This window comes from Plodia interpunctella, chromosome 12 (genome assembly GCF_027563975.2).
Source record: "Plodia interpunctella isolate USDA-ARS_2022_Savannah chromosome 12, ilPloInte3.2, whole genome shotgun sequence".
Taxonomy (NCBI): Eukaryota; Metazoa; Arthropoda; class Insecta; order Lepidoptera; family Pyralidae; genus Plodia; species Plodia interpunctella.
Window position 1 is genome coordinate 8,621,190 of NC_071305.1, and position 27,403 is coordinate 8,648,592.

Below are 27,403 nucleotides of genomic sequence, written 5' to 3' on the forward strand. Positions count from 1 at the left end.
CCAGACAACCTTTTTATTCATGTAGCCTAATCTATCTACTTAGAATTTGGAGATGGTTTAGCAACTCAAAATTTTGATGTTAATATTTAGATATTAAAACTGATGTTAATATATTTTTTTAATATTTAATGGCTATGATAGATTCTAGTAATCACAATTGGGGACGGCAAATATAGTAATCAGTAAAATGACAGTCAAATGGGGAGTTGAGAAAAATCAAGTATTATTTTGAAGTGAAGAAAGTCGAATGAAATAAAATTAGTCGTTGTTTACATTTTAGACAATTTATTTCATTTTACACATGTTCATATTTAGACAAGTTCCTTATATTATATTTACATTAAATGCACAGGATGGCCATATGGCGAGATCTCCGAAACAGTCTTAATTGATATGGCTTTGTATATATCTTACAAAATCCAAACCATAATATTCCATGTTCATCACTCACTTAATCTAAATCACTTACTGTATCAACCAGCACTAGTGAATATTTTCTCAAAACACATAGGATAAAAAGCTTTAGTAGTATATTAATATAATAAATAACATATAATATTCGTATTGTTTATTGTGTAGATTGTAGAAAGCACATATATTATTAAATAAATATAATGATTTAGATTGAACGCATGATGAAGCATTTTGAGTTATTCTATTAGACTATACTGAGATTTTATTTATAATGTAATGACATAATTGTAGGAAACTCGATTGACTAGATTCGTCTTCGGTATATTTGTTATATTACGTGAAATGGCCTCTTAATATTACACTAATTGATAGTTAATATTACACATCGTTGAGCTGTTAACACCTTAATTTATCTTTTATCATGCAAAACGAGTATTTACAGAGTTTGTTTCGCAAATTAGTCCAAAATTGACACCTACAGGATTTTCAATTATACAGCACAAAATTAATTATTAAATTAAACTTAATAAAATTCAAATTCAGTAGGTGTCAATGAATTATTTAGAAATACATAAATATCAATCAATCAATCAATCAATCAATCAATCAATCAATCAATCAATCAATCAATCAATACAACAATCAAGAAATCCACAGATGTGAATTTGTTCTTATTAGTAGATTGATTTAAAATAACTGTACAATATGACTAGCATACACAATATCCGTATCTTGAAACAAATATTACTTAATAAATAAAACACTATTTGTCCCTATATATAACTATTTATTAAACATCTCGTTTGATTTTTTTTTAAACTTTAATAAAGAATAAGTTCTGAAATAATGCGCTTTTATGTACATACATTTTTATCGTAATATTTTTTTTTTATTTTGATGACAATTATTTTGTGAAATTATTTAATCATTTTATGAAATTCAAAAAATACATTTATTTAAAGACATCCAAATTAATCGCACATCGATGCCATAGGAACTGTTTTAAAATTACAAAAATGTGATGATTTAATTTTACCTAGGGAAGAAATAAGAAATGGATGCACTTGTGTAGTTGTCAGCTCACTGCATAAGATTTAATTTTGAGGTGAAATTTAGATTTCCACTACACAATTTATATCGTTGAAAACAATAAAAATGCATTAATACCAACAAAGTAAATTAATTCTTTTCAGATTTCGTTATAAAATTCCACAAATTGATCGCCTAAAGTGCTATTAAGTGCGATATGTTCATTGTTTCCGTTTTGATAAATATATTTTTTCTCCCAAAATAAGACACGCTTCCACTGTCCTTTTATCCACACACAAAACCACCACATACGTCCTTTATTATACGCGCAATAGAATTTCAAGAATGTCGCATATAACATAATAATATTATCCATTGCTCGCTGACTATGGTGATGCGTAGTCATGCGCAGGCGCCGGGGAGTAGTCGGCGCCATGCAGCAGCGATTAGGTCTGGTATTGCAGCATTGGGGCTGCAGCTAGGTTCGCGTGGTGACCACTGTTCATCCGGAGAGCAGAGAGGGACTTATTATACCACTCGTCCTCGGCGCTCATGCCTGTAAATGAGAAAAAATCTTAAATAAACTATCAATTTAACTATAATTTTTTCCGCAAAATAATCACATTCTTTTATGGTATAGGCAAACGAGCGTACGGGATTTCACTCATCTGCGTGTTTTCCCGGTTGCTTCCTTTCCGCGTCGGAGTCCAGGGTCCGCTTCGTTACTTACATACGGGTTGACTGACGGTAAGTAAATACCGCATATGATTCATGGACACCAGTAACTAGATATGATGATGACGATGATAGACGCGTGGTCCTTTTTCCTAAATGTAAGGGAAAAAACCTATAAAAAGAAAAGAGTATTTGGCAATTGAAACAGGGATGTGACGGACGAATAGTTTGTGGGTTCACAAAACCAGAGATCGGTTCGAAATTTGTTTGATTTAGATGTTTAGATATAATAAATAAGTCCCATATTAGACGTTAAAATAGACGTATATGTATCATAATAACCGCGCATTAGCCATTTCGGTATACAAAAACATGCGGCAAGAGTAGGAATCGAATCTGGGACCTTTCGGTTCTCAGGTCCGTCACCGCTTCGGAAAACTTTTCATTAAAAAAAATAAAATAGATGCTTTAAATGTAACTAAAATATGACTCTTAAATTATTGGTAGGATTTAAAACAACCCATTTATTAACAAAGTCAGAAATAAGTTAAAAACCTTCTAATAAATTGGTCTACAAATCTCTCTCACGAAGCGCCCCATGCAAAATTATATACAACGTACGTAAAGTATATATATATATATATATATATATGTTGTATCGTAAGAGGGTAGGAAAGATAGAGAACTCGAATCAAGCTCGCGTTTTCTCAAGATTGCAAAATAATGAAAACGCAGAAGACTTTCGTATACAGTCATTTAATTTGGATTCCCACAGATGGAATAATTTGAGTACGTAATTGATTATGGTATATTGTAATGATCTATAATACTTTATGAATATATATAGAATACAGCTGCACTGAGAGAATGAGAAATATATCATATTTCTTTCGAGTGACGCTCAAGTGTTATTTGGAAATCTAACTAAAACAATTCAATAAAGTCATTAAATGAATAATGTGTCGTATGTTGGATATATTCACTTTCGGAGACCTTGTCATAAAAATAACGCTCAATACAGATAAATAAATAAAACGACAACAGCGTCATTTTTATTGCTCGAATCGGCGCGTCTGGAGGGTGTGGAGTGTTAACTTTCCCTTCCATATTTTATGTCAAGATGCAATCTCGCTTCAGGAAATAAGGTATTTGCGAAGACGCCGCGAGGACGCCGCCAAAGTAAATGTAGTGGAAATTTTCTTATTAGAATATCTACGGAACGATGCCCGCCACTTTTTTACGACGGAATGTGCGCCGGCGGCGTTTACGCTCTATCGCGCTCTTTCGAGACGTATTCGATTTTCGAATAGCGAAAAAATACCCCTTTTCAATTTCGCACTGGCATGCTAGATTGATATTTTTTTGTGTTGGATTATTCGGGATGCCTCAAGACATTTTGGGAGGCTGATCAAAACAGAGAAATATGCCAATATATCTAAAACGAATAAAGGAGACACTGTCTGGGGATCATAATTGAACAAAGGCCTTTTCCTTTTTATTCCATCTTTGTTTATTTCCTTTAGTCAGCAATTTTTCGAATGCCGTCGTTTTAGAATATTTTTGAGTTTCAGAGATTTCGAAATCCCTTTGAAAACGCACTAAAAATTCATCTTTAGGAAAATTATGTGTAAATATACTTATGGTTATCTGTAAGTTACACGGTACTAGGTGTGTATTTCCCATGTCAACTCAAGTATATAATCGTATGTTATACGTAATATGTACCAATTACGATTCGTCTTAAGTTGAGCAGCATAAATTAGCAATCTCCGCAGTACAGACTTGGAGGAAACTTGCTACGTTTCGAATTAACGCTAATTAAGTAGTTATATGAATTTGGGTAGCGTTAGTAAATTATGTGGAATTACATGTACATCGATTTGATCAAACGGAGCTAATGTGTAATTATCATAATATGTTCGAAAGTTTATGAGTGAGTATGTGAGTTTCATACATCCTGTTTTTTCAGAAAAAAAATCGATCTTATTTCCCGAAATATAGGGTTCAGAAATAATCTAAATTTATGTCAGAATCAGAACTGATATTATATACTATGTGAAGATATTTTATAAATATCCCAATGAACTGAAATCTAATTATATTAATTACTTAATATTCAGATTGAATCGCAAAATTTTAATTTAACTTTAGTTGCGTTGGAGATTTGAAACTGTGTAAATGAGAAAAAAAGTGGTGGTTTAATACAAGAGTCCGCATCAAATTGAACTCTTTATCCAGATCACCCGGGCTTCTGCAGTCTTTACCCGGGTATTTGTACGAAGAGTGTCGCTTCGCGCAACTCGGTAATTACATAAAATATCTATGACCTAAAGGGATAGCTAATATATCTTAGAGCCAAGTGTTGTCTTATATTTATATAAGTAAAATGGAGTTTCTATATGAGGCTGGCTTAGTCGCATCAAGCAACTGAAGCTTCGAAAAAAAAGATAAAAAAAAATATATAAACTTTATTGCACAAAACAATTTTTATAAACGGATATTGTGCTATGTCTATCTTTTCATTTAATGTATTTAATATTTATATTCAAACTTTTATAAACATCAAGAAAATATTTATGTAATAACCCGTCGGGAGCGGCGCTGCTTTTTTATTTTGTCAAGAAAAATCTCACATTGTTTTTAATTTTGATGGTCGCTCTGGTTTGGTTTGGTATGGTGGTATCGTTAATGTTGACACTTAGTTTAGGCATAAGTAGGATTAGTTTTTATTTCATCAAAAAGAGAGGTTTCGTGAATAGGAGAAACATTAATTAGAAGTTACAGACGAGATATACATCTGAATCACTAATTATAAATATTATACGATTCTTTTAGTTATTGCGGAGCGTTACTAAAAAACCAGCAAGCGATAGGAGGACTTCTTGTCCAATTTAAAATTTATTTATCTATATTAAAATAGTAATAAATGAAAATAAAAATCTCTATATCAGTGACGGATTAAATTTTATCTCCCATTCTTATACTTTTATCTGTCCATGGCAAATAAAGTAGTTGACAATTTATCATCTAGTGTGAAGGCAATTACTATTAATACTGCCAAGAAAGTAGTATGTTACATTTTACATAATGACCACGAACCTCAGCCAAGAGGAATACGACTGAAGAGAAGGACATAAATATAACAAGAACGGACAATAGTACCACTTCTGCACTATAGCTATTTTGTGCCTAATTGCCTCCACGGCGCTAACTGAAACTCCAAGGAATTGTCAAACTTTTTGTTTCAAACTTATGATGGGAGAGAGGCGGTGGACTTTAATATGTTATAATCTTTTCAATTCTTATTAAAAGAAGCTATAAGAACAAAGGCAACTGTTAGAGAAAGGATATTGATCTTGGAAATCGAAAATGGATTGCTGATTTATCTTTGTTGAAATTACTCTGAATAGAGAGGAGATTTAAAGTAAGTATGCCTACTCGAATACAAGAATAGCTATAGTCGTTTTTTTTTAAACACCATATGCATTTTAGAATGGATATCGGGCTAACATCCCACAGTCAGGATACCAGGATACTTTGTAATATAAAAGCTTATTGTGTGTACTTTATCCAATGTTATACTATTACACGATATATAAGTATATTTGTACTCGCGTTTCCGAACAACTCTGACGATGACGTGCCTATGCAGGCGTCCAGGCCGCGGTGGTCACCGCAGTCTTTTCATCAGGGATTTACTGTATACAACAAGCTAGTATAAAAAAAAATAAGCAAAAGCAAAATATGTACTGACCCATGGTGTCCTGCCTCATGCCCACGGCGCTCATGTTGGCGGAGTGCCCCATGGAGAAGCCCTGGGGCATGGGGTACGAGCCGCCCCCCATCTGGGACAGCGAGAAGATATCCTTCTGAAGCTCCTCGTAACTGCCGTGGTGCTGTGAGAAAAAAAGTTGGATATTATCACATCATCGACCTATCTACCACAGCTGTGGCTCGCTGGACTAATGCCTTCCAGGTAATATGTTCTTGTACCTTCTATAAGGTCTGGTGGAATATGCTGCGCGTATTATAACTTATTTCTGGAAGAAGTTAGTTATGTCAGAAAAAAAATGTCTAGAACCGATTCGATTAATTAGGACACAAAATACTTATGTAATTTATTGTGACAAATAAAATCTCACGACAAAAAAAAAAAACAATAGAAGCATTAGGAAGAGAAAAGAAAAAGATAATTATGAAACAAAAAAGTAATGATATTTTGATAAACAAATAAAATTGATTGGGTAAGCAGAGTTGTGAAATATGATGATCAGTGTAAATTAAATTATGTATATAGTATATAGTTCCGAAGCCACCTTACTGCTCCACCCATCGTGTATCATGGTTCTCTGATGAATATGCAATAATTTTAATTACATGTTCATCTTATTTGCATTTTCATACGAATTTTCAGTAAAGATAAATTTAACTTCTACTTGATTATCAGAAACCGGGTCTGAATATAAGCGTAAATATATTTCTTTCGAGTGTGTTATTGCTAACACTGCTATCAGATTTGATCGCTTAAAATCTGAGTCGCATACATACTAGTGAACTTAAAATGTCAACCAGTGCGCAGGTTTCCTCACGATTATGAGGTATATACTTCATAATCGGACAAAGCTTTGATTTTAGTTTAACTTTGACAGTTCAAATCACGTTGAAACAAATGTTTAGCTATGCCGCTTCCGCCTGGTTCTATAGTAGAAGGGGCAAACCCAAGAAGTAATAGAGGTTTCACAACTAGAATGCTGAAGACTGGGCTCAATGGAGAACAAAAGAAAGTAAAGCGAATCCTAGGCCGGAGCTTAAGAGTGCCGGAGCGCTTAGAACAAGGAAGGAGGAGCACTGAGGAAGTAACTGGAAAAACGCTTAGATGAGATAGAGAGAGCTCTTGGACAGATTAAAAATTATAGGAATTCATATACGAAATCTAAGCGAGTTTAAAATATGAATACCCGCCGCGAAGGCCCAGTGTGAAGGTAGGACTGGTAAATTCATGTAAACGAAAATGTGAATCTTATTTCACGTGTGAAAATAATTCATTTTCCCGAAACACGAATGCCGAAGATGGAACACAAAATCGAAGCGTACCGCTAACCTCGGTAATGACGATTCATTTCATAATTTTTCCCGCTTTATGTTAATCGGGAATTAACCACGCGCTTCATTCAGATTAACACTTTAGTTAATGCGCGGGTTTATCTGAATTACGTTAGCAACCGAGTCGATTGCCGCCATTTTAACGCAACTTTTATGTGGTTGGTGATCAGGCGTGGTAGAATTATATTTATCTAGCGGCCCGTTCCGGCTTGGCTCGGGTAAAAACATAATAAATTATACACCTAAATCTATCTATCTATCTATTGGAGAAAAACGCATAAAAAGCCGTGCAGTAGTAGTAGTATTTTTGAGTTTATCGCGAAGAAACAGACAGAAGCGGTAGAGGACTCTGTTTTATAACATATTTACCGTCAACCCGCTTCTGGAATGCAATCGTAGCCTATCACCTGCCAAAGCACTTCCCTCCTGCCCTGTCCTGGGTTACTCCGTATGATATCCAGGGGAGTACATTTCAAAATTTTTTCACCGGTAGAAATCTACATTATTTATTAGTATTAGCTTTTGCCTGTGGCTTCGCCCGCGTGAATTTCTCTGTGAAAGCGGAACAGACATGATTGTCAGAAAAACTTTCACCCCATTCTTTTTCAACAATCAACGCCCAATGACTAGTATAGTCATTCGGAGATTGATTTTTGAAAGAAAAAGTAGCCTATCTTCGAACGGGGCTCTATATGAATACCAAATTTCATCGGTGCAGTGTTTTGACGTGAAAGCAGAACTTCAAACTTCAAAAAACTCAAAAAATCTTTATTTATCTCCACAATCTTTCTAGAACAGTGTTCCTAATTATTATTAATACAAGTATTATCATGAACAGAACTATAATAATAGAACATGCCATAATCCCACAAAAGCGGAGCCCCGGAACATAGCTCGCATGAACATATTTTGATGTAAGTGACAATCGATATGAATTACCACATTTTGGTTGCCGTCGGCGCCATTTGCATCATTTGCTGAATCTCATTACATTGTAATCAGGCTGTGATTAGCGGATAGTAACGGTGGTTTCACACGGGCTTTGTCATTTTTGGCATCATTTCATGTTTGATATAGCATTTAACTCGCCAATTTTATATTATAACTACGTAGATTTTGTCCGCGGCTTCGCCCGTTCAATTTCTCACGGGAACACGTTCTTTTTTCAGAGATATATAGTAGTCATAACTATACTCCTAACTATATATATGTGAAATTTTTATATGATTTGTTGAGTAGATGCGGTAAAGAGGTAACAAACTAACAAACATAATTTCGGGTTTATAATTTTATAGTTAGGAAATACCGGACTTGCCCTTTACATAAAATCGCACAGAGCTAAAAATTGTAAATTGAAATGTGAAAGATCCTCAATAACCTCACATCTGTAAAAATGTAATTATACTCGTATAAAGGGAACTTTATTGACTTGGGATTAAATATAAAAAAATGCTATGTTTGATATAGGAATGTCAAACATAGCATTATTTTTTATTTTTTTCATAAAAATGTTTAAATAAATATAACAGTAAAATCAAAGAAAATGTTTAAGTTAGAAATTGCATTCATTTTAAAAATATTTAATCCCAAGTCAATAAAATTCCCTTTATATTTAACTAATTATTTCATCCCTATTATTATAGTATGTAGACATAATTATAGCCCAAAAAATATATTTTTTAAATCAGTTAAAAGTAATATTTCTGCAATATTCATGATATTCTCATCCAAGCGGAAGCTTCGGTGGATTGCCGGCGGCAAGTCGGATGTGGCGAGCGACGAGCGATGTAGTTCATATTTAGTTACTGTCGAGCAGGCCAGGCTTTGCACGGCCCAATAGGCTGTTTTGTATTGTGTAAACCTTCGCTAATAAATGTTTAAATAGCAATGTAATGTAAATATGTATGTTTAAATAGCATTGAAAATTGCATCAAAATTAGCGTTGCTTGTTTTATGCTAGGTACTGATGATCACCGTGCTAGAATAATCTATTTATAGTAATGATGCGATCCATATCCTCCCGTGGATGTCGTACGAGTCAACTAAGAGACACGTAGGGTTAGCATTTGATAAGCAATAATATACAATTCCAAGACGAAGGTTGATGTCATATGGTTATAAAATAATATTATAATTTCATTTTATATGCTGACCCAGGCTTCGCGGCGTTACATCCCCGAATACATCCAGGAACACGCGGCGATGAAAAAGGTGCAACTCGAATCAAATTGGGTACGTATTACATTTTTTATAGCCTGCCTAATGTGTCCTACTACTGTTGGGCAATTATTATATTATCTTAAATTAAAACGTTTACTCTTAAAACTCTAATCCTCATAACACCTAAAATCACAAGAAATATCTAATGATACATTATTACGCTTACGTTAAAATCATCTAAAATAACAAGTTTATTTGTTAGACAAATTAAAAAAACACCCGACTTTATAATATCGAGATAGATAGATAATTCATTTCGCTACAACTTTTGAACGGCTGAACGGATTTTCATGAAACATAGCTAAGGACATTCGGGATAAAATTATCTGTGACACAAAAAGAACTAAACTAAAATCGGTTCATCCGTTTGGGAGCTACGATGCTGCAGACACCGCTCTTTTTGCTTATGGGGGTTAAAAATAACAACACTGATGCAATTACCTGCGGATACCGGTTGATGGTGTTAGGATGCGGGTATGGCTGGTAGCCTCGGTAGCCTTGGATGTTCCTCATCATGCCATTGCAGCCAGGCAACACGGACGGTGCTAAGGCTTTTTGCAGCTGCTTCTCTTGCTTGCGGTACTTTGCTCGCCGGTTTTGAAACCACACCTGGATTTACATGATCATTAGACATATTTTTCCTTCAAGGCGCAACGATGGAAATGTACTCGTATATGTATCGATTGAAATGATATATATTTTTTTTAATTTGCAATTTTATATTTTCTTCGTGTGTGATCTTTGTTCTATTCCAATTATTCCTAATAGCGGTCCACAAATGTACTTTTATTTTGTATTTCATGTCCAAAATGTGGATGCAATAGAATATTTAATATTGACTATAAATCGTTTGAAAAACACTATCAAACATTGGTGACGTTAGACGCCGACGGCTTCACAACATTTATTTTACAAGTTACCTATAAAAGTCGTTTACTCATACATTATTTTGTAATTGGCTTACTTAATATAACGGTTTTTTTACTGTGAAGTAAAAGAGACCTCTCAAATTTGATGTCGCCGACTTCTGGTATTCTTGATCTTAGAAGACCACATGTAGAAGCAGTCACCACTAGTGTCAAAGCGACGGGAATGACTCTATTAGATCATATTTATTATTGTTTTACTCAAGCGAATCTAGGATGGGCTGCTAGTATATATAGTCATAATAATAAAGAGTTTTTTTTTAATATGAATAAACTGATAACTACTGGGCTGATTTTGATGGCATTTGGCACAGAGACAGACGAAAACTTCAGGACTTTCGTATTATGGTTTTACCCGAGGGAAGCCGGTACGGGCCGTTAGTAACAGATGAAATAATCAAGGTAATTATTGTGTTTTTCTGTATCTTTCTTTACAAAGAAAAGCAGCGATCAGTGGCTATAAAATCAATCCGTTAGAAAAGATAATAGAATTATCCAGCACTTAAAAAACAATGGGAAGCACGTCTAATCTACGTGTTGTCATCGAAACAGGGACGTCGTTTGATATGGTGATTAGAGCTGATTAGAGGGAGGGTGGGGGCGGGGGCGGCACCCTCGCACGCACTCCCCATATAAATAACCCGATACACTACATACCTACAGTACATAACTGACTATACATATAGACTTATGAGGATATTAGTGTAGACGGAATTGTGAGCGGTGAAAAAAAATATGATTTGTAAAAAAGAAAATCAGTCTTTATATTAGTAATAGAGTAGTAAATTGTGAGCGATGAAACAAAAAATTGTTAATTTCCGGTGTCCTATAAAATATCGCTTTGATATATAATATTTCGTATACTTTTTGCTATATTAGTTTAGTAAGTGATATCACGAAAAAAAATTAATTTCCGTTGTAGAGCGGAAAATATTATTTCGCAGTTAAATAACCGTATTATTTCAACAAAGATAATAAAACTGAATAGAGATATTACAGAAATACAGTGTGCTAACTTGTATGTGTAAAATATTTTTATCAGGTAAAGTTTTCCGTGCTGGTCTTGGTGCGAAAGAAAAACATAAAATGTGCTAGCTGCTCCTCCTTCCGCGCAGATTGTAAAAATGAACCTAACGCTGGCTCCAAACTATCCGCGAACAGTTCGACAAAATTTGGCAGATATGTTAGGTTTATAGATATTTTATTCTCAAAAAAGACATAATCACGTGAGAATACAATTAAAGTGAATTTTACTGATTCGGTATAAATTGGTGTTTTTTCATTGCGGTAAATAAAATCAGTCATATAAATTACGCAAAGCTAATTAAAAGGGAAGACACTGCTCGCCACGACACGGAATCCTAGTATGGCGGACAGTGACACTGTTGCTTTTAACAATGTATATATTTCAGTACGAAATGATTATTACATATTTCTTATGCATTTGTCGGCACATGCATTCGAGTTCGGCGATAGTGTGGAGCCTAAATAAGACCAATACTTCCACAGATAAATTTAATATCATTATTTCTAGTTGTGGATTTGGATGTTATTGGGTTTGGATGTCGTCTGGCAACAAAAAGTAAATTTAAACGATACAAGTGATAATAAATAAATACCAAAGTATCTAATGCAAGAAACGTTTATCTAAACATATTAAGTAACAAAACATCTATATCGAACAAGTAACTCGATTGCGAAGCCCCAACAGTTCTACAAAGCTCGACTTCGGCGAAAACGGTCGCCTTAAAACTGAAAAAGCACGGGCTTCGACAAAACATTTTCTTATTTCCAATTGTAGAATTCATTTGAGGGTAGAGACAATGCGGGGGGGCGCGCGGGGCGCGGGGGAGTGCTGGCTAACTTCGTTACGTATCCATTTGATGGGATTGCAATGCCTCGGGGGCCAGCCCCTCCCCGCGCGCCCCGGGAACCCCGCAACTCGTATTTTTATATCGAAATTTCCTCTCGAAGGGAGAGATGTCGTCTTGGCGTTTACATTCTTATGTAGTCGTGTAAACGTTAATAGCCTACACACACATGCTCACATGTATAGCTATACTTATGTATGCACCCGCCTACGCGTATTTCACAAGCTTTTAACCGTAGTAGGTAGGTATTTACGTAATAACGTTTGGTAGAACCTTTCATTTTCTTGTGGAACTTTGTCGCGAGCTCTTGAAAGAAAAGAGTAATTGTTAGCCTGATAGGGCCGTGAATAAAACATCACTTGTGTCGCGAAGCTGTGTAAAATGTTGCTTTGTCTTCTATTTATTAGATACTTTCGGAGTAATGCACACGGAGTTCTTTTGTAATGTGTTTTTATACTTTTTTACAATCATACTGTTCTGTAAACAATATTTTAACAGACTTTTATTCTTCATTTTCCTTAATAAATTTATTTATCACATGTTTTACATAACAGACAGTATATAAGGGCAAGACTTTATGGACAAAAATAAAAAATATTGTATAGTATTCTATTTTTAAAATTTATTATAACGCTATAGAGATCTACATTACATAACCTGTCGATCGCGATGAATCAATAATCATAGATAAACAATAGACATAGATAAACAATTCTTTGCACCGTGTCGTTAAAAATATTTGCACGTTCATTTCAGTGTTGTAAAATATTATTGTTGATATTTAATGTCCTACTTCGTGTGGTAGTAACAGTTAATTTAAATAAAAAAATCAGAGGAAAATATTAACGTAATTAGATTATTCATTATGATAGGATTTGAACTTTAAAATGTAACTTTTAACCTCACCTTTGCACTGATATTTTAAAAAAATTTTGAATTGTTAATTATACATTTTTTTTGGTCAAGTTTATAGACCACTAGCTTTTCGTTTGTGAGTAAAAATCCGTTTCCCGTGGGAATTTCAGGAAATCCCTTCCTCCTCCCCGACACTATCATACCAAATTTCACACACACACACACCAAATTTCAGCTTTCTACGCCCAATAGTTACGGTTGTAGGTATGTTGTCTGTCAGTCAGTCAGTTACTCATTAACGGAAGAGTTTTATATACTCGTATATATTGATTTATGATCTGAACACAAAAATAGCCCGATCCCCATTATTCACACTAAGCGTTATATTTTTCGTGCAGTGAGAAGTTGGCTCATAACTATACTATAACTCTGTTTTCACAACCCAAAATTACCCGTCACTTAAAAAAGGAAGCAAAAGCTCCCGTATAAATATTTAAAGTGACATTAGCTACGGGTCAAATCAATATCGTCGCCGGGGGATTTCGATTTTAAAACTGAGATCTCTATCTCAAGCAGCTCGCTTCGTATTCATACGGGAGAAAGGGACAGATGGCTTTAATTCAATCGCCCCGGGGCTCTGCAAATCGTATTATCCGACTTATCCGCGAATTCGCGCATCATTGATATTTCGCCAATTCTATCGTGACTTTCGGCGGGCGGTCTTTTGCTGTTGCGCGTCGACAGTTTTTTGTTAATAGATTTGTGTATGGGCTTTGGTATGGCATTATTGCATATTTCTTTTCTATTTTGTTGATCTATTTTTGCGAATTTAATGCCAATTGAGATGTTACATTTTTACTACAAGAGTGAATTGTGATTTTTTCATGACATAAATAAAACAAGCATGTTGGATTTTTTTCTGAATTTGTGGTCTGGTTTTAAAGAATAAAATGAAAAGCACATAGCATAGGTACAGTTGGGACTACGAGAAATGCGATGTTTTAGCTATCCATCGTGTGATAAAAGAAATATGGAGAAACTGAACTAATTTTCTTATAAGTGTGATGATAATGACGATAATTATGTCTATAGACGATATGTATATCGTCTCGAATATATTCTGAAGTCAGTACATTCAACTGCATGTCCAGTTACTCAGCACGATCTTTATGCTGTAATAAGAGCGAATTTTCAATTTGAATTTGTATAGGTTGATGCGCTGTTGACTGTAAATGAAATATTATAAAAATATTGTCACAAATTATATTATGTAATACGGTGATTACGTCAGAAAGATTATTATTCAGGTTACGATTTGTGGACTATGCAATGGAAACGTACTTTATTTCTGTAGCACGTAGCTCTGTAGACGTCGTAGACCCTCTACGGCGTAGGCTACTGTGCTACGTGGTGTGAATGTACTTTGAAGATGGATGGACTGTAGTGAGGTGTTTTAATTTAAGTTTTTAGTCGTTCTATTAATATTTAGATCTTTATTTGTATGCTCTAAAATATTATATATTTATTTTTAAAAAAAAACGGTAATGTTAGTAGAATAGTGGATATAGAATATTTTTCGTGCCGTGTTTTATCTAAAATTTTTGTTCTATATTATATTTTACATAAATAAAAAATTACATTTTTTCATATACTACTGAGCAAGGAAACAGACATGCGGCCCCCTTGGTAAGAAATGTTCTTCGCAGGCTATGAACGCCTGCGATCCATGAGCATAACATGCGCGTTACCAGCCCCGATGTTAATTCAGAAGTCGTTAAAAATTCCTAGAATTGTAATTGACAGCTAAAACGGCGCGAATGGACATCGTAAGTACGCGATGGCAGTATTTAAATTATGAATGAACGCCGTAAATACGTGAAAAGTTCCAATTTCGAATTCTTCGAAGCTTGTGTTGATGGATAGACAGCGTGGCACTGACCTGTATCCTCGCTTCATTGAGTTTGGTGGTCCTCGCGAGCTCCTCCCTGCAATAGATGTCTGGGTAGTGGGACTTCGCGAACGCTGCTTCTAATTCTGCTAATTGTTCCTGTTCAAATGAAAATACTGTTTTATTAATTGTGATTCGAAGAATATGTTTGTTAAATTTGCTATTGGCTGACATGCAAATATTAAATTCACAAGGTTTTGAAATAATCAAACAAGACAATAAAATGTCACTATTATTATTATTAATTGTATCTCTCACAAGTTTCACGGGCCGTAGCCCGGTCCTTTGAGGCTTGCATGGGGACATGGGTCCAACATGTAGAGGCCTTGTGAGATGTTTGATCTAAAATGGTGTGGGGCACGATCCAAAGCGTGCTCGCCAAGCACACCACGGAGATGTACTTGCGAACTTATTATTATTATTTTTGATTAAAGTATATGATTTCTGACTTCACAATTGTTACGTCAAAGGTTCAATTGTTACACAAGCTCCATATTTTTTTGTTTTTACATTAGAAAAATCTATCTGATTTAATTACTTTTAACATAGCTTATTAAGGTGAAGGAGGCCTACATTATCACCTAGTTGACGTCACTGGTTCAATGAGGTGAGCAGAAAATCTTTGTTTACTTACGGCAGAAAAGTTGAGATAAAAAAAGAAAAGTCGAAACACGAAGGAAAAGACAGACAAATGGTATAAAAATATAGCAGGCAAAAAATTGGATAGAGACAGGCAAGGGTAGAAAAGTTTGGAGGAAATTAGAAAAGGCCTACACCCTACACCCTAAGGGCTTTCTATAAATCTTAGTAAAGGAATCAAAAATGTATAGTGAATAAAAATGAAAATATTTATAGAAAACTAGCTGCCCCCCAAGGCTTCGCTCCCGTGGGAATTTCCGGATAAAAAGTACCATATGTGTTATTCCCGGTTATATTCTACCCGTGTACCAAATTTCATAACAATCCGGCCAGTAGATTTTACGTGAAAGTGTAAAAACATAAACACATTCGTAATCACAAAATTAAGCATTGATGGTATTAATAGGATAATGAGACTTTATTACTATTATACCCATGGCATTCGTATGACATTGCAGATAAGGAATCTATCAAGCCTTCCGGTACCTGAGTGAAGGTCGTCCTATGTCTCCTCCTCGCCGGCGTGGGACAGGACGCGGTGGTGGGGGTGTGCCCCGCGTGCTGGGGGCCCAGGGCCGGGGACAGTGCTGACGCTCCCGACCCCGTGTTGTTCCCGCCGGGCTCTGGTTTTAACTTTTTGAAAGCACCTTCCGCTGAAAACATTTGGTTACTTTAGTAAAACATCAACACTGGTTTCGCGTATGCGTCTTTTGTGGTTTCGCGAAAATGTGTACAGAACTCCAAATAAACTAATGTACAAAATGTTTCCATCGACACTTAAAGAAGAAAAAAAGGAGAAGTGTTTTAATTTTAATTCAAAATTATTTTGAATTTAAACATAAAAGAGACAACGTAAATACAAATACTTTAGGATTATTTTACTGCTATGAATCACATATTTGTACAATTGTGTCGTTGAATGATCATTATATGCTAATGGTCTTTATAACTAAGTTAACCATAACTTACTTAAAATAACTTGTGTCATTACAGGAAAAATTTGCCGTTGATTCAATTACAACAAATATAGAGAAGAATAAAATAAGAATGGCAGAAAGAAAAAGTTAAAATTTCGTCCATAATTTGGGTAAAAATGTAATATATGTTGTACTTTCATACGTCTAATTATAAATATATATACTCATTAATATTCAGTAGATCTTATCCATTTATTCAACGACTCGGTAACATTATATCTAACACAACCTTTAAACCGGTCATTAGCAATGGCCATATCCACAATCCAGAGTTATAAACGTGATTTTCAACTCTTTCAACGTCAGAAAGATTAAAAAAAAAAACACATCGGGAACGTAATCAGTTTACCTTTGGTTTCTCTCAACTCAAATTACGGGGGGTTTTAAAAGCAAAGGTTGTTCCAAGTTTTCACGCATTCCCTTTGACGGCGTTTTGAGCTACTTACTAATTAAAATGGAGCTAAGTGTTTGGGTCCACAGTAAACGGGCCTTTTAACGTTTAAAAGGTTGTATTTTTAGCCATTTTAGCTTTGATAGAGTATATTGGTCGCTTTTAGCCGACGTTTTTCATACGATTACGCCATTAGAGATAGAATTTTTAAACGCTTAGGTTTTTTGAAATTCAGTGGTAAGTTTGGGATTAGTTTTGAAAGGAATTTCATAGAATATGTGTAGTTTGTGTATTGCATGTTTAACTGATATTCCGAACATTTGTTGTCTTTCATATGATAAACTGCTTTGATTAGTTGTGAAATTTATTTCATCTTGGGCAATATTTGAGCAATTCAAAGTCACTTCGACTGTCACTGGTCTCAGTTCAGTTGTGGTTTTATTACACTGAAAAGTCGAAAAATGAGTTGGTAAACATAAATGCAAGTACATTGAATGGCAAATCGATCACAGAAATGACTTTAAAGAATGTTTGCGCTCTTTTTTCCGTCAATTTTTTTACGTTCTATTTACAGTTAAATTTCTTTTTTCAACCATCGTAAGAATATTAAAAGGTTGATGTTGGAAAAAATTGGAGCTAATTTTTTTTATTTTTAGATTAGCGTGTTAATGATGTGTCATTTTGTTTAGAATTGATATTTGTTTTTTTTTTTAATATTTTTTATGTTTGTGTAATTGTTTTTTTAAATAAATAGGCATCATTAAATGTTATAGTTAGGTATATCTACGTTTAATGTAATAGTTATACGTTTGTTGAATATTTTATTTTATGGTTCTCAGAATATATTCAGTTTTCATAATAATTTGATAATTGTCACGTAATGGAAACCCACACACACTTGACACAATCGTATCACACCTACATCCACAAGTCAAAAAGTTGTCGACACCATGTGCCCAGGGCGTAAGAACACCGGACCGTGTCATTTGGGGTTCTAATCCCCTAATTACGACGATTGACATAAAAGCGCCATCTGTGGGTGTCGGGTGTCGCATTGTGAAAACTGACGCGGGGTTTATTTCTCCTGTTGTTACAATGAACTTGTTTTTTTTTTAGGTGAAGTGTAAATAAATATATCAAACTACAGCCTAGTATGGATGGTTATAAAATTTGAATATCAATTTTTAAATAATTCCATGTCTAAGTACGATAAATCTCATTCATTTGAATTCGTGCCGAATCATAGTAAACAGCTAGGAAATGTATTATGAATACCATAACTAACCCAAAAAATAATTTAAGATAAATCTAGATTTTAAATCGACATTAATTGGTATGCCAGTGGACAATATTATAACTTCATCAAACTATAAATGTGAAATTGAGTTTGTTACACACATTGCCATTCACATTGTGATCGTTGGGCAATCATTTGAGAGATTGTTATAATAAGAATTATCTACGTTTATTTGTGTTTTCAGTGTTTTTATTGAATACGGAAAAATATTTTTGTTTTATGGTAATATAAAAGTACTAATGACACAGACATAGCTTTTGTCACGGCTCTGGCGCTGCGAGGCTCTGACGGTCCCACGCGAGCTTATCCTTGCAGATGTTTTTCGCTCGCGCTGCCGCGACTGGGGTTAAATAAACAAATTTTATAATTTTTCGCTCCAACAAGAGAGCGATATTTCTTCGGAGATTTATATGGCCGAGTAGCCATCTAAGTAGTTTTCATAGCGTTTTTTCCTCTAAATATTAATGGATTCTTATCAATCCTTTTCAATTATGTCACTGATTGATCTTAAATAAGATTACAGTCCCCTGGACCGCCACGGGAGAGCCCCCTGGCAGAGCACATATGTCGGAGAACTAATAGATTTGTGAATGGCGACGCGCAAGTGCCGCAAGCTTATTGTACAGTCGACAGCACAACAAGATGTACAAAATCATTGCATATATTCAAAGTTAAAACATTTGTTCAGAAATTAGATCTATACAGGCACTGTGTACACAAAGTGCGCTCCGGAAATTTGCTCCAGAGGGAATTTCAGGATAAAAAGTGTAGGTAGGTAGGTTATATTCTATTCGTGTATCAAATTTCATCAAAATCTGTCCAGTAGAATTTGTTAATTGAGAAACTAACACGTCCATCCACTCGCTCATTCATAACCAAACTTTTGTATTTGTAATAGAGATCTTAATAACAGGTGTCTCCTATAATTAGGAGAAAGCAAAAAAGTAGTTATAAGCTGATCTGCGTTAATTTGACAGCTGTCAACTGGTGAACTATATGGCGCAGGACAAAGGACTATGGCTACCTCTTGTTCTGGGAGAGGAGTAAGGAATTGGTAAGAAGAAAGTTAAAAAAGTAAAAAAAAAACACATTTTTTTAACACAATTCGGAAAATTGATTTACATTCCAAGTCCGTCGACGCTGGCACAGGTTAGTCACAATGACAGTTGGGTGGGGTGTGACGTCACCCCCCAGCAGATCGCATATGTCAGTGCGTTAATGGATTTGTGATTGGCACAAATGCCGCAAATCCACCATTGTGATCAACGCTTGATGTGGTCTGATGGATGGATTTATATCTCGTGATCTCCTCTATAAATAACTACTCATAATATTGTGTAATAACTACAAGAACACGCTGAAGTGACATAGTCTCTCTTATCTGACCGTTACCCGGTTTCTTCCTCAGCCGTTGAGCATCGGAGCCCAGGGTCCGCTAAGAAAAACGTACGCACGCACGACGAAATATTTCAGTTTTAGTTAAGTACTTATAATTTAGATTTAAGTTTTAATGCTGTAATTTATTCCTTTTTTGGTTTATTTAATTATAGACAAGAAATTTAAAATATATATATTATTATATATGTATAATAATATATATATTGTAAATAATAGTTTAATGCACTGTTGACATACACACACATATTGACTTCTCAATTATGGACGTCGGTTAAAAAAAGGAATAAATTTAAATAGAGTATCGCGTCAAGGCCGAGCTGATCCAGTTAGTATAAAACTTCTCCTTTTCAAATAAGTTAAAAATATTCCTCCCTCACAATTCACAATCACAACTCATTCCTACAGTATCACGCAAGGACCGGCTGATCCAGTGAGTAATTACAATAGGCTTAGCGGATCGCGCCCCGGCCAGCGGCGCGGGTTCGATTCTCGGCGGGGGTCCACTCCATTATGTCGAGAGGTGCTTAACTACACATTTGTAATGCGCATATTGAGGGCACTTAAGCGATTTGACACATTTTTGGCACTTTATTTTATGCTTTTCATAACAATAAAAGTTTCTTTAATTTTTTTCTTAAAAATTCTTATAGTTTGAAATACCTTTACTGCATATTAAAACGGCGGACTTATCCCATGGAAGGATCTCTTCCAGTCAACCGGCAAGAAGAGACATATATATAGTTATAGACACAAAGGGCTTTAGAGGCAATACAATAAAAGAACGGAAGTTAAATAAGTAATATCATAGTAAAAAAATATTGAATGAAAAAAAATAAATAATAAAATTAGATTAAATATTCAATATTAATCAAAAATAAAAAAATAAAAAAATCTCGTCTCTAAGTTGGGTTTGCGTCTGTGTTTTTGGGAATGTTTAACGTAAAATTATATCTGTTTCTGTTATACAGTATTATTTTTCAATACAAAATCAATTGTGAATACAATAATACGAGAAAGAAAGGAAAGAATGTGTTTATTTGTACCCAAATTGTTGTTTTGTGTTTTTGTTCCATATATTCAGCCTATTTGGCATACAAGTATAAGTATCTTAAATCATAATTACATATAAAATAAATATTATTGATTTAAGTAATTTAATTTCATTGTAAAATGTTATCTACCTATGTCAATTTACAATTTAAAAATTCCTGAACACTGTAGAAACATTTATCATTTAACAAAGTATGAAGCAAAGTATTAAATAAATAAATATATTAGGACAAATCAGACAGATTGAGCTAGCCCCAAAGTAAGTTCGAGACTTGTGTTATGGAATATTAACTCAACGATACTATATTCTATAACAAATACATATATAGATAAACATCTAAGACCCGGGTCAATCTGAAAAAGATCATTTCCCATCATGACCCGACCGGGGATCGAACCAGGGACCTCCACTGTTGCAGTCCGGCGTGATGACCATTAGGCCACAGAGGTCGTCAACGACTATAACTATTAACGAGTAGGTAAGTATACTTACAGTAATTATTAAGTACAACTTTTCCAACATCTGTGCATAGAAATTAAGGCTGTTTGTCAGGGCTTAGATATTTTGTATAAGTTGGGGAAAGTATGCAGCACCTACTTAGTAGTAAAGGCTCCAACTGAAAATCAGTGTATTGCTCCTAGAGTAATAACATCACTGAGTTGTGGCCTGTTTAGATTACTACAGCACACACACCCATAATCACTTTTTGTACTTACCCACGTTTTGCTTTTTGTTTTTCTTTTTTATTATTATTTTTAAATCTTTATTTTCTTTTTTTTGTTATTATGTGTGTGTCTGTTTTTTGTATAAACTTATTTCTATTCTATGCCGAGCAAGAAGATGCGACTAGTGTGTACCTAATTGGTTTGTCTAGTAAGCAACAAATATGCGTGCTATTGGACTGACAATTAAAAAAGGCGTAGACCCTGTGAAAAAGTGGGGAAGCGGACTCAGGGCTCCTCATTGTAGCTGAGGAAGGAGCTCAGAGATGAGAGACAGAATTGCTGAAGTATATGTATAACATCACAGAACGATATAAAAAAAAATCAAGTGACCAACACACGCCGACGTGACATAACAATGGAAGCAAACGATTAACTTCATTTCCGCGCCATTCACACATAGATTCGCACATTTAACACAATTCGTAAAGGGGTGAACACACAAGTATCACAGGTGCGAATGCACGCGACCGACACGCGTCAAATACTGACCGAAATTAACGAAAATCAACCTTATTACCAGAGGAAGAAGATTCATTTTAGCTTGGTTGTTGGTGTTTGCCTCTTGTCAAAATGTTATAACAATAGTGTTAACAGCAGCTGTCAAATAAATCGTTACGCGTGAAAAGTAATTGTAGTTGAAGTAATTCGTGGTACTTTAGGAAGTTAGTATATCATTATGAATGTGGTGTTTAAACGTACACTTGAATAGTGTTGATAGTTAATGTTAGAATTAATGCATAATTAAAATTTTATTCATTGTATGCTTATATTGATGACTATATATTACGTAATGGAGAAGAAATAGTAGGAAAAGCGGCCTCTAGGATCTTTAATGCTCAGGAAGAAACCGAGAAAGAACTTTCAGGAAATAATTATTTCCAGAAATTTCCACTTGTGACATTGCAATAAATGAATCTAAATCTGAATTGTCATTTTAACAGTATACTCCGGTCAAATTCAAAACGTCCTAAGTACAAATAAGTAACTGAAATGAAGCTACTTGAGTAAAGAGTCGGCATTTTATAAATAAGATGGTAATGCTTTAATGTAATTACCGTACGATTATATTTAAAATATTTAAAATTTTTGCCTAATGATGGAAAATTTATTAATCACTTGAACTAAATTGTGTTGATAATTACACCTGTCACAGAAAACAGTTATTAAAATTAATGATCAGTTAACGGATATTACATTAGCCATTAATTGTGTGACAATGAGCCGAGTTTGATGATAGTAACATTAATTAATGCAGTTTTGGTCATCATATTGTTCAAGACAGAAGTGTAATTATAACCAAATTCGATTATAAGATATTCTTAAATAATAAAATATGGGATTTGAACATTTTCCAGTGTTACTATTAATAGTTTGTAAGTACCTATATGGATTTCTTACTAATATATTGTTTTAAATAAAAATTCATATATTGTGTGATTGCAAATGATTTGACACATTTATTCAAAGAATCCAAACTCAGTAGTTTTAGTAGTTTTTTTAATTCAACCCTAGTTTTAGTAGCTTTTTGTGGTTACAATATTTTTTATTGTAATTTCTGTGATCCACGATAAGAAAGTATATTTGAATAATTCATATTGAAAGTTGCAAATCAATTCCTAAAAATTGATGTCAAAATAAAATATAATTATATCTCTTTTAGGCAATATCCTGGTTATAAATTGCCAAAGTTTACTAGGAGCTGTCGAGAATATTTTTGGCATAAACGAGCAACCGATTAATCAAAATGCCAATCAAAGGTACACAGTTCTTCCAACTGCTAATACACAACTGTATAACTATCCAGTACATCACAATTTACAAGGAAATAATCTAAACTATAATAACAGAGATCCAAATAGAAACAGATTAAATACATTTAACAATTTAGCAAATTTAAACAGCAATAAAAACAATGGACTTCTAAATCCTACAAATGTTTTGAATTTAGGAGATCATAAAAATGTTCAAAATAGTATAACGCAAAAAATTAATCAAGGTAACTACGAAGATGAAGACGTGAAGATAGCAGCACAACAATTTCCTGGACTGCAGAAACTTTTGGACAAATTGAGAGAGATGAATAAGCAGAAAGAGTTGGAAAAGAACGGCAACACAGGACAGACTACTGCAATCCCTGCAATAACTACAACAGATAACAATAACAAGGATAGTTCTAGCGAGACAATAGCTAAAACAAATGAGAAAGAGAAAATAAAGTCCATTAGAAGAAGGAAGTTTTATTTCCAAGTGCAACCAGTGGTTCCTGAGGATTTGAAGAAAGAGAATGATTTTGAAATTGTTTATTACGAAGATTGATTTGTGTAGGTTTAGCTCGATGTAAAATGATCTTATATTGTAAGGGATGATATAAGTTACCACTAGTATATTTAATATAATAAAGGCTTCAAAACTAGACAAACTAGGCAATTCTGTATCTTCTGTCAAATGTATAAATAATTATTTTAAAAAAGTAATGATCTATTTTACTTTCCTCACATTCAAAATGATGTTTGGGTTTGACATGGTTGAAAACTTAAAGATTTCAATGCCAACTCATAAATACAATGTATGGAAATTGATTCCTTTTGAATTTTATTATAATCGTGCAAGTAATTACAATCTTGTCACAATCTAATATTTATTGACTATATTTAAAAATATTTAATTCCTAAGCCCTATATAATATTACATTTATTAGAATAAATGTTTCTTTGGGATTGAAATATCACAGGACCTTTGGCCTCAAAGGTCCTAGGTAAAACTGCTAAGACCACTTAAATACTGGATTTGTTCAGTAGATTATGGTGGAATAGAGCAACACAGACAGCCTCATAACAATTTGGTCGAAATTTCACTTTTGAAATTGGTGAATCTCTATATAATATACCGACACGTACTATCGGGATATGTGCAAGTAATTACAATTCCAATTAGAGTAATATTGCAAACAATCGGCCCGAGGCGCGCCATGAATACCAAATGTCGCTAACGACCGCCTACAGCTGCCGGGGACTGAATTTTGAAGCGGCGTTGTTGATGGTGTATATTTGTATAATTTTCGTTCTCGGTTTTGCTTGCATTTCTTTTATCTCCCTATGTTTCGTTCGAGGCTGTGACGTCGTGAAGTCTGGGGTTAGCGTAACAAAAACCTTAATATTTTTAAAGATTCTGCTGTGATTTTACAGCTTGCCATCTGCCTGAATAGGCAACATTATCATGCCTATCAGCTGCTTAGGTTAAATTGCCCTTAGTAGCTATTCAAAGTCGGAATTTCACGCCGCACGGCTTTGCATATTTGTCTGCCTTTTTAGACTACATATCTCAAAGACCTAGAAGACATAAAAGTTACCTTAACTATCCGTAGTCGCGAAAGAAATACAGATTAAATAATGTAAACACATATCGAGATACTTCTCAAAATTTGGTTTTTTCAACAATTTTATTTGTTTGATAAAGAACAAACAAGCAAATGAATAATCTATAGTATCTCTAGGTAGGTAGGTAGTCGGTAGCATAAAGGCGCGCGCAAGCTGACAGCACGTATTCTCTAACAATGAAGCTACGTGACGCTCGACAAGGCTGTACCGCGCATGTATTCAGGATTCAGTGCAAAACAACCAAGGCGCAGAAAAGGATTTTATATATAAAGAGCTTCGTAGTTTGAAGTTCGTAGTAGGTAGGAATATAAAGGGTGTTATAAAATACATTTATATGTATTTTATTACACCCTGTATATTATAACTGTATATTATTTTGTATATACAAAATACCAATTAAGTACATACGATGTGGTATTATCGTGCAGCGGGCCCATTATGGTCGCACGTCGAAGCTTTCGTTGTTTTGTACTAAGCTACTACGAAATGGTAAGATTCAGTACCTAGGGTAGATCATTTGTGCGAAGTTTCAAGTACCTAAAGATTAAAACTTCTAAAAAGTAGGTAGGCATCAGTCGCGTCCATTAAACCTGCTTACGAGCACCCATTTTAGAAGTGCTAACTGTGCTGAAACTTCGCATAAATAATTTATACCAACTGCTGAACTGTATCTTACCACTTCGTTATGTATATTCTTCTTCATACTCGTATTCCTCATGACTGAGGGGTCGTGGTATTAGCAATGGAGTGGTTTGCCATTGCCTTCTCCATTTCACACACAAGTTAATAATCAACCCGTGTGCAGGTTTCCTCATGATGTTTTCCTTCACCGGAAGCAAGTGTTGGTCGATGAAAACAACATGAGTCAGATTGGTATACAAACTCATGTGGCAGGAGTAGTATTCGAACCTGGGACCTTTCGTTCCACAGGCGGGCGTCTTAACCATTACACCACCACCGCTTTATGTATGTATATAGGTATTCTGTAACAACCTGTATACGACGCAATCTTATCAAATTTGATCTCACTTGACATCAACTCAGATCAGATAGAGAGTCTCTCTTCGCCTTTTCCTGGTTACTTCTTTAGTTATTTAGCCTGACGCCACGGTCCGATTTCCTGCTTTTCCTTGAGGATAACTATAGCATTTTTTGTTGTGAGTGCTCCTTCTGCCACGACCGTCACTGCCAGAAATTACTTCCCATAATTTGTGCGTCACATATAGTTAAGCATCCACATCCAGTAAATAAAAGTTTATTATTGATTTAAAAAAAATACTAATTGTTTTATAATTAACCATAAAGAAAGTTACTCAAGAAAATTTTACCCAAACCGAATTTTTAGAACTCGATATGTTCTGTTAAATAGGTACTTTCTGTAGAAGCAATGAATCAACGGTAAGTTAGTTTTGTATTTATCATCGAGACTGTTGAAAACGTTGAAATGCCTTAGTATTAAAATTCAATTTAAAAAAAAAAAGATTCTCCGCGTAGCCCGCTCGGACTGCGATCCTATTGTTGTTCAATTGTTTTTATTGTCCCCGGACTCGAAAGGTTAAAAGATAAAACCACAAAGTTAAACTAGCTTCCAAACTCTGAATTTATTAATCATATTGCGTATATCCATTTGAGATCTGAAGAAGTTATGCCAGAATACCATAACCGACATATTTACTTACATAAAATGAACTGAACCTTCAAAACCCTGGTGCAAGTACAAAAAGAAGAGAATTGAGCTCAATAAAGATTTGCGAAATTTGTCAAAGAATATAACAATAACAAAACACTATCTTGTTGTTGTTATTTATATTTAATATAATTATCAAATAATAATTTCGCAAGATGTCTGAATCGCTTATTTTCTCAAGGGGCTCGCTGTTGTTTTTATCTTTTTGCACATGAAACTACGTTACCTCATTGTATGCTGTGTGGTGAAAGAATATAAGGTTATTAAGGAATCCACATACCTGAGTGATCTTGTAAGGAACGGCTGAGTGGTGGTGCCGGGGGCGTCGCAGCATGATCGCCACCGTACAGCCCACCAAACTCCTCAGCCGACGACGACGACGCGTTGCTGCACTTCCTGCCTTTATCCGGAGTGTATTTACTTTCTCCACCAGACGGCAAGAACTTCGCGTCAGACTGATGCTCATCCAGCAACCCTGGGACTCCAAGCAGCCCTCCAACCAGGTTCGGCCTCAGCTCTTCCATGATTTTGGAGCCTTGCCCACACCCTCCTCCGCCCGTGAAGTTGAGCTGTCGGCTGAAGAAAGCCGGGAAGATGTTGAACTGTTGCGGGTCCGGCAGGGCTGCGAGAGGCGGCGCGGGTGGCTCGCCAGCCCCCGCGCACGCCGCGCTCTTGAACTCCACCGTGCTGTGGCCGGCGCGGCTGCTGAGCGGACAGCGCTCTCCTACGCTCCTCAAGTCCTCGCTCTCGCCGTCGGGACGACCCCGGCGCTCACTGACTAACCACATTATAGTGACGCGCCGCGACCGGCCACGCCGCC

General features: G+C 35.0%; 1 protein-coding gene across 1 annotated transcript; it reads right to left on the reverse strand.

The window, feature by feature from the left end:
• Positions 1 to 279: 279 nt before the first annotated feature.
• Positions 280 to 27,394, reverse strand: LOC128674396 (uncharacterized protein). Its single transcript, XM_053752892.1, has 6 exons — positions 26,864 to 27,394; positions 16,167 to 16,333; positions 15,033 to 15,140; positions 9,883 to 10,050; positions 5,873 to 6,014; positions 280 to 1,999 (listed from the first exon to the last, which is right to left on the reverse strand). The coding sequence occupies exons 1-6, from the start codon at positions 27,369 to 27,371 to the stop codon at positions 1,890 to 1,892; spliced, it is 1,203 nt and encodes a 400-aa protein (XP_053608867.1). The 5' UTR covers positions 27,372 to 27,394; the 3' UTR covers positions 280 to 1,889.
• Between the last annotated feature and the right edge of the window lie 9 nt (positions 27,395 to 27,403).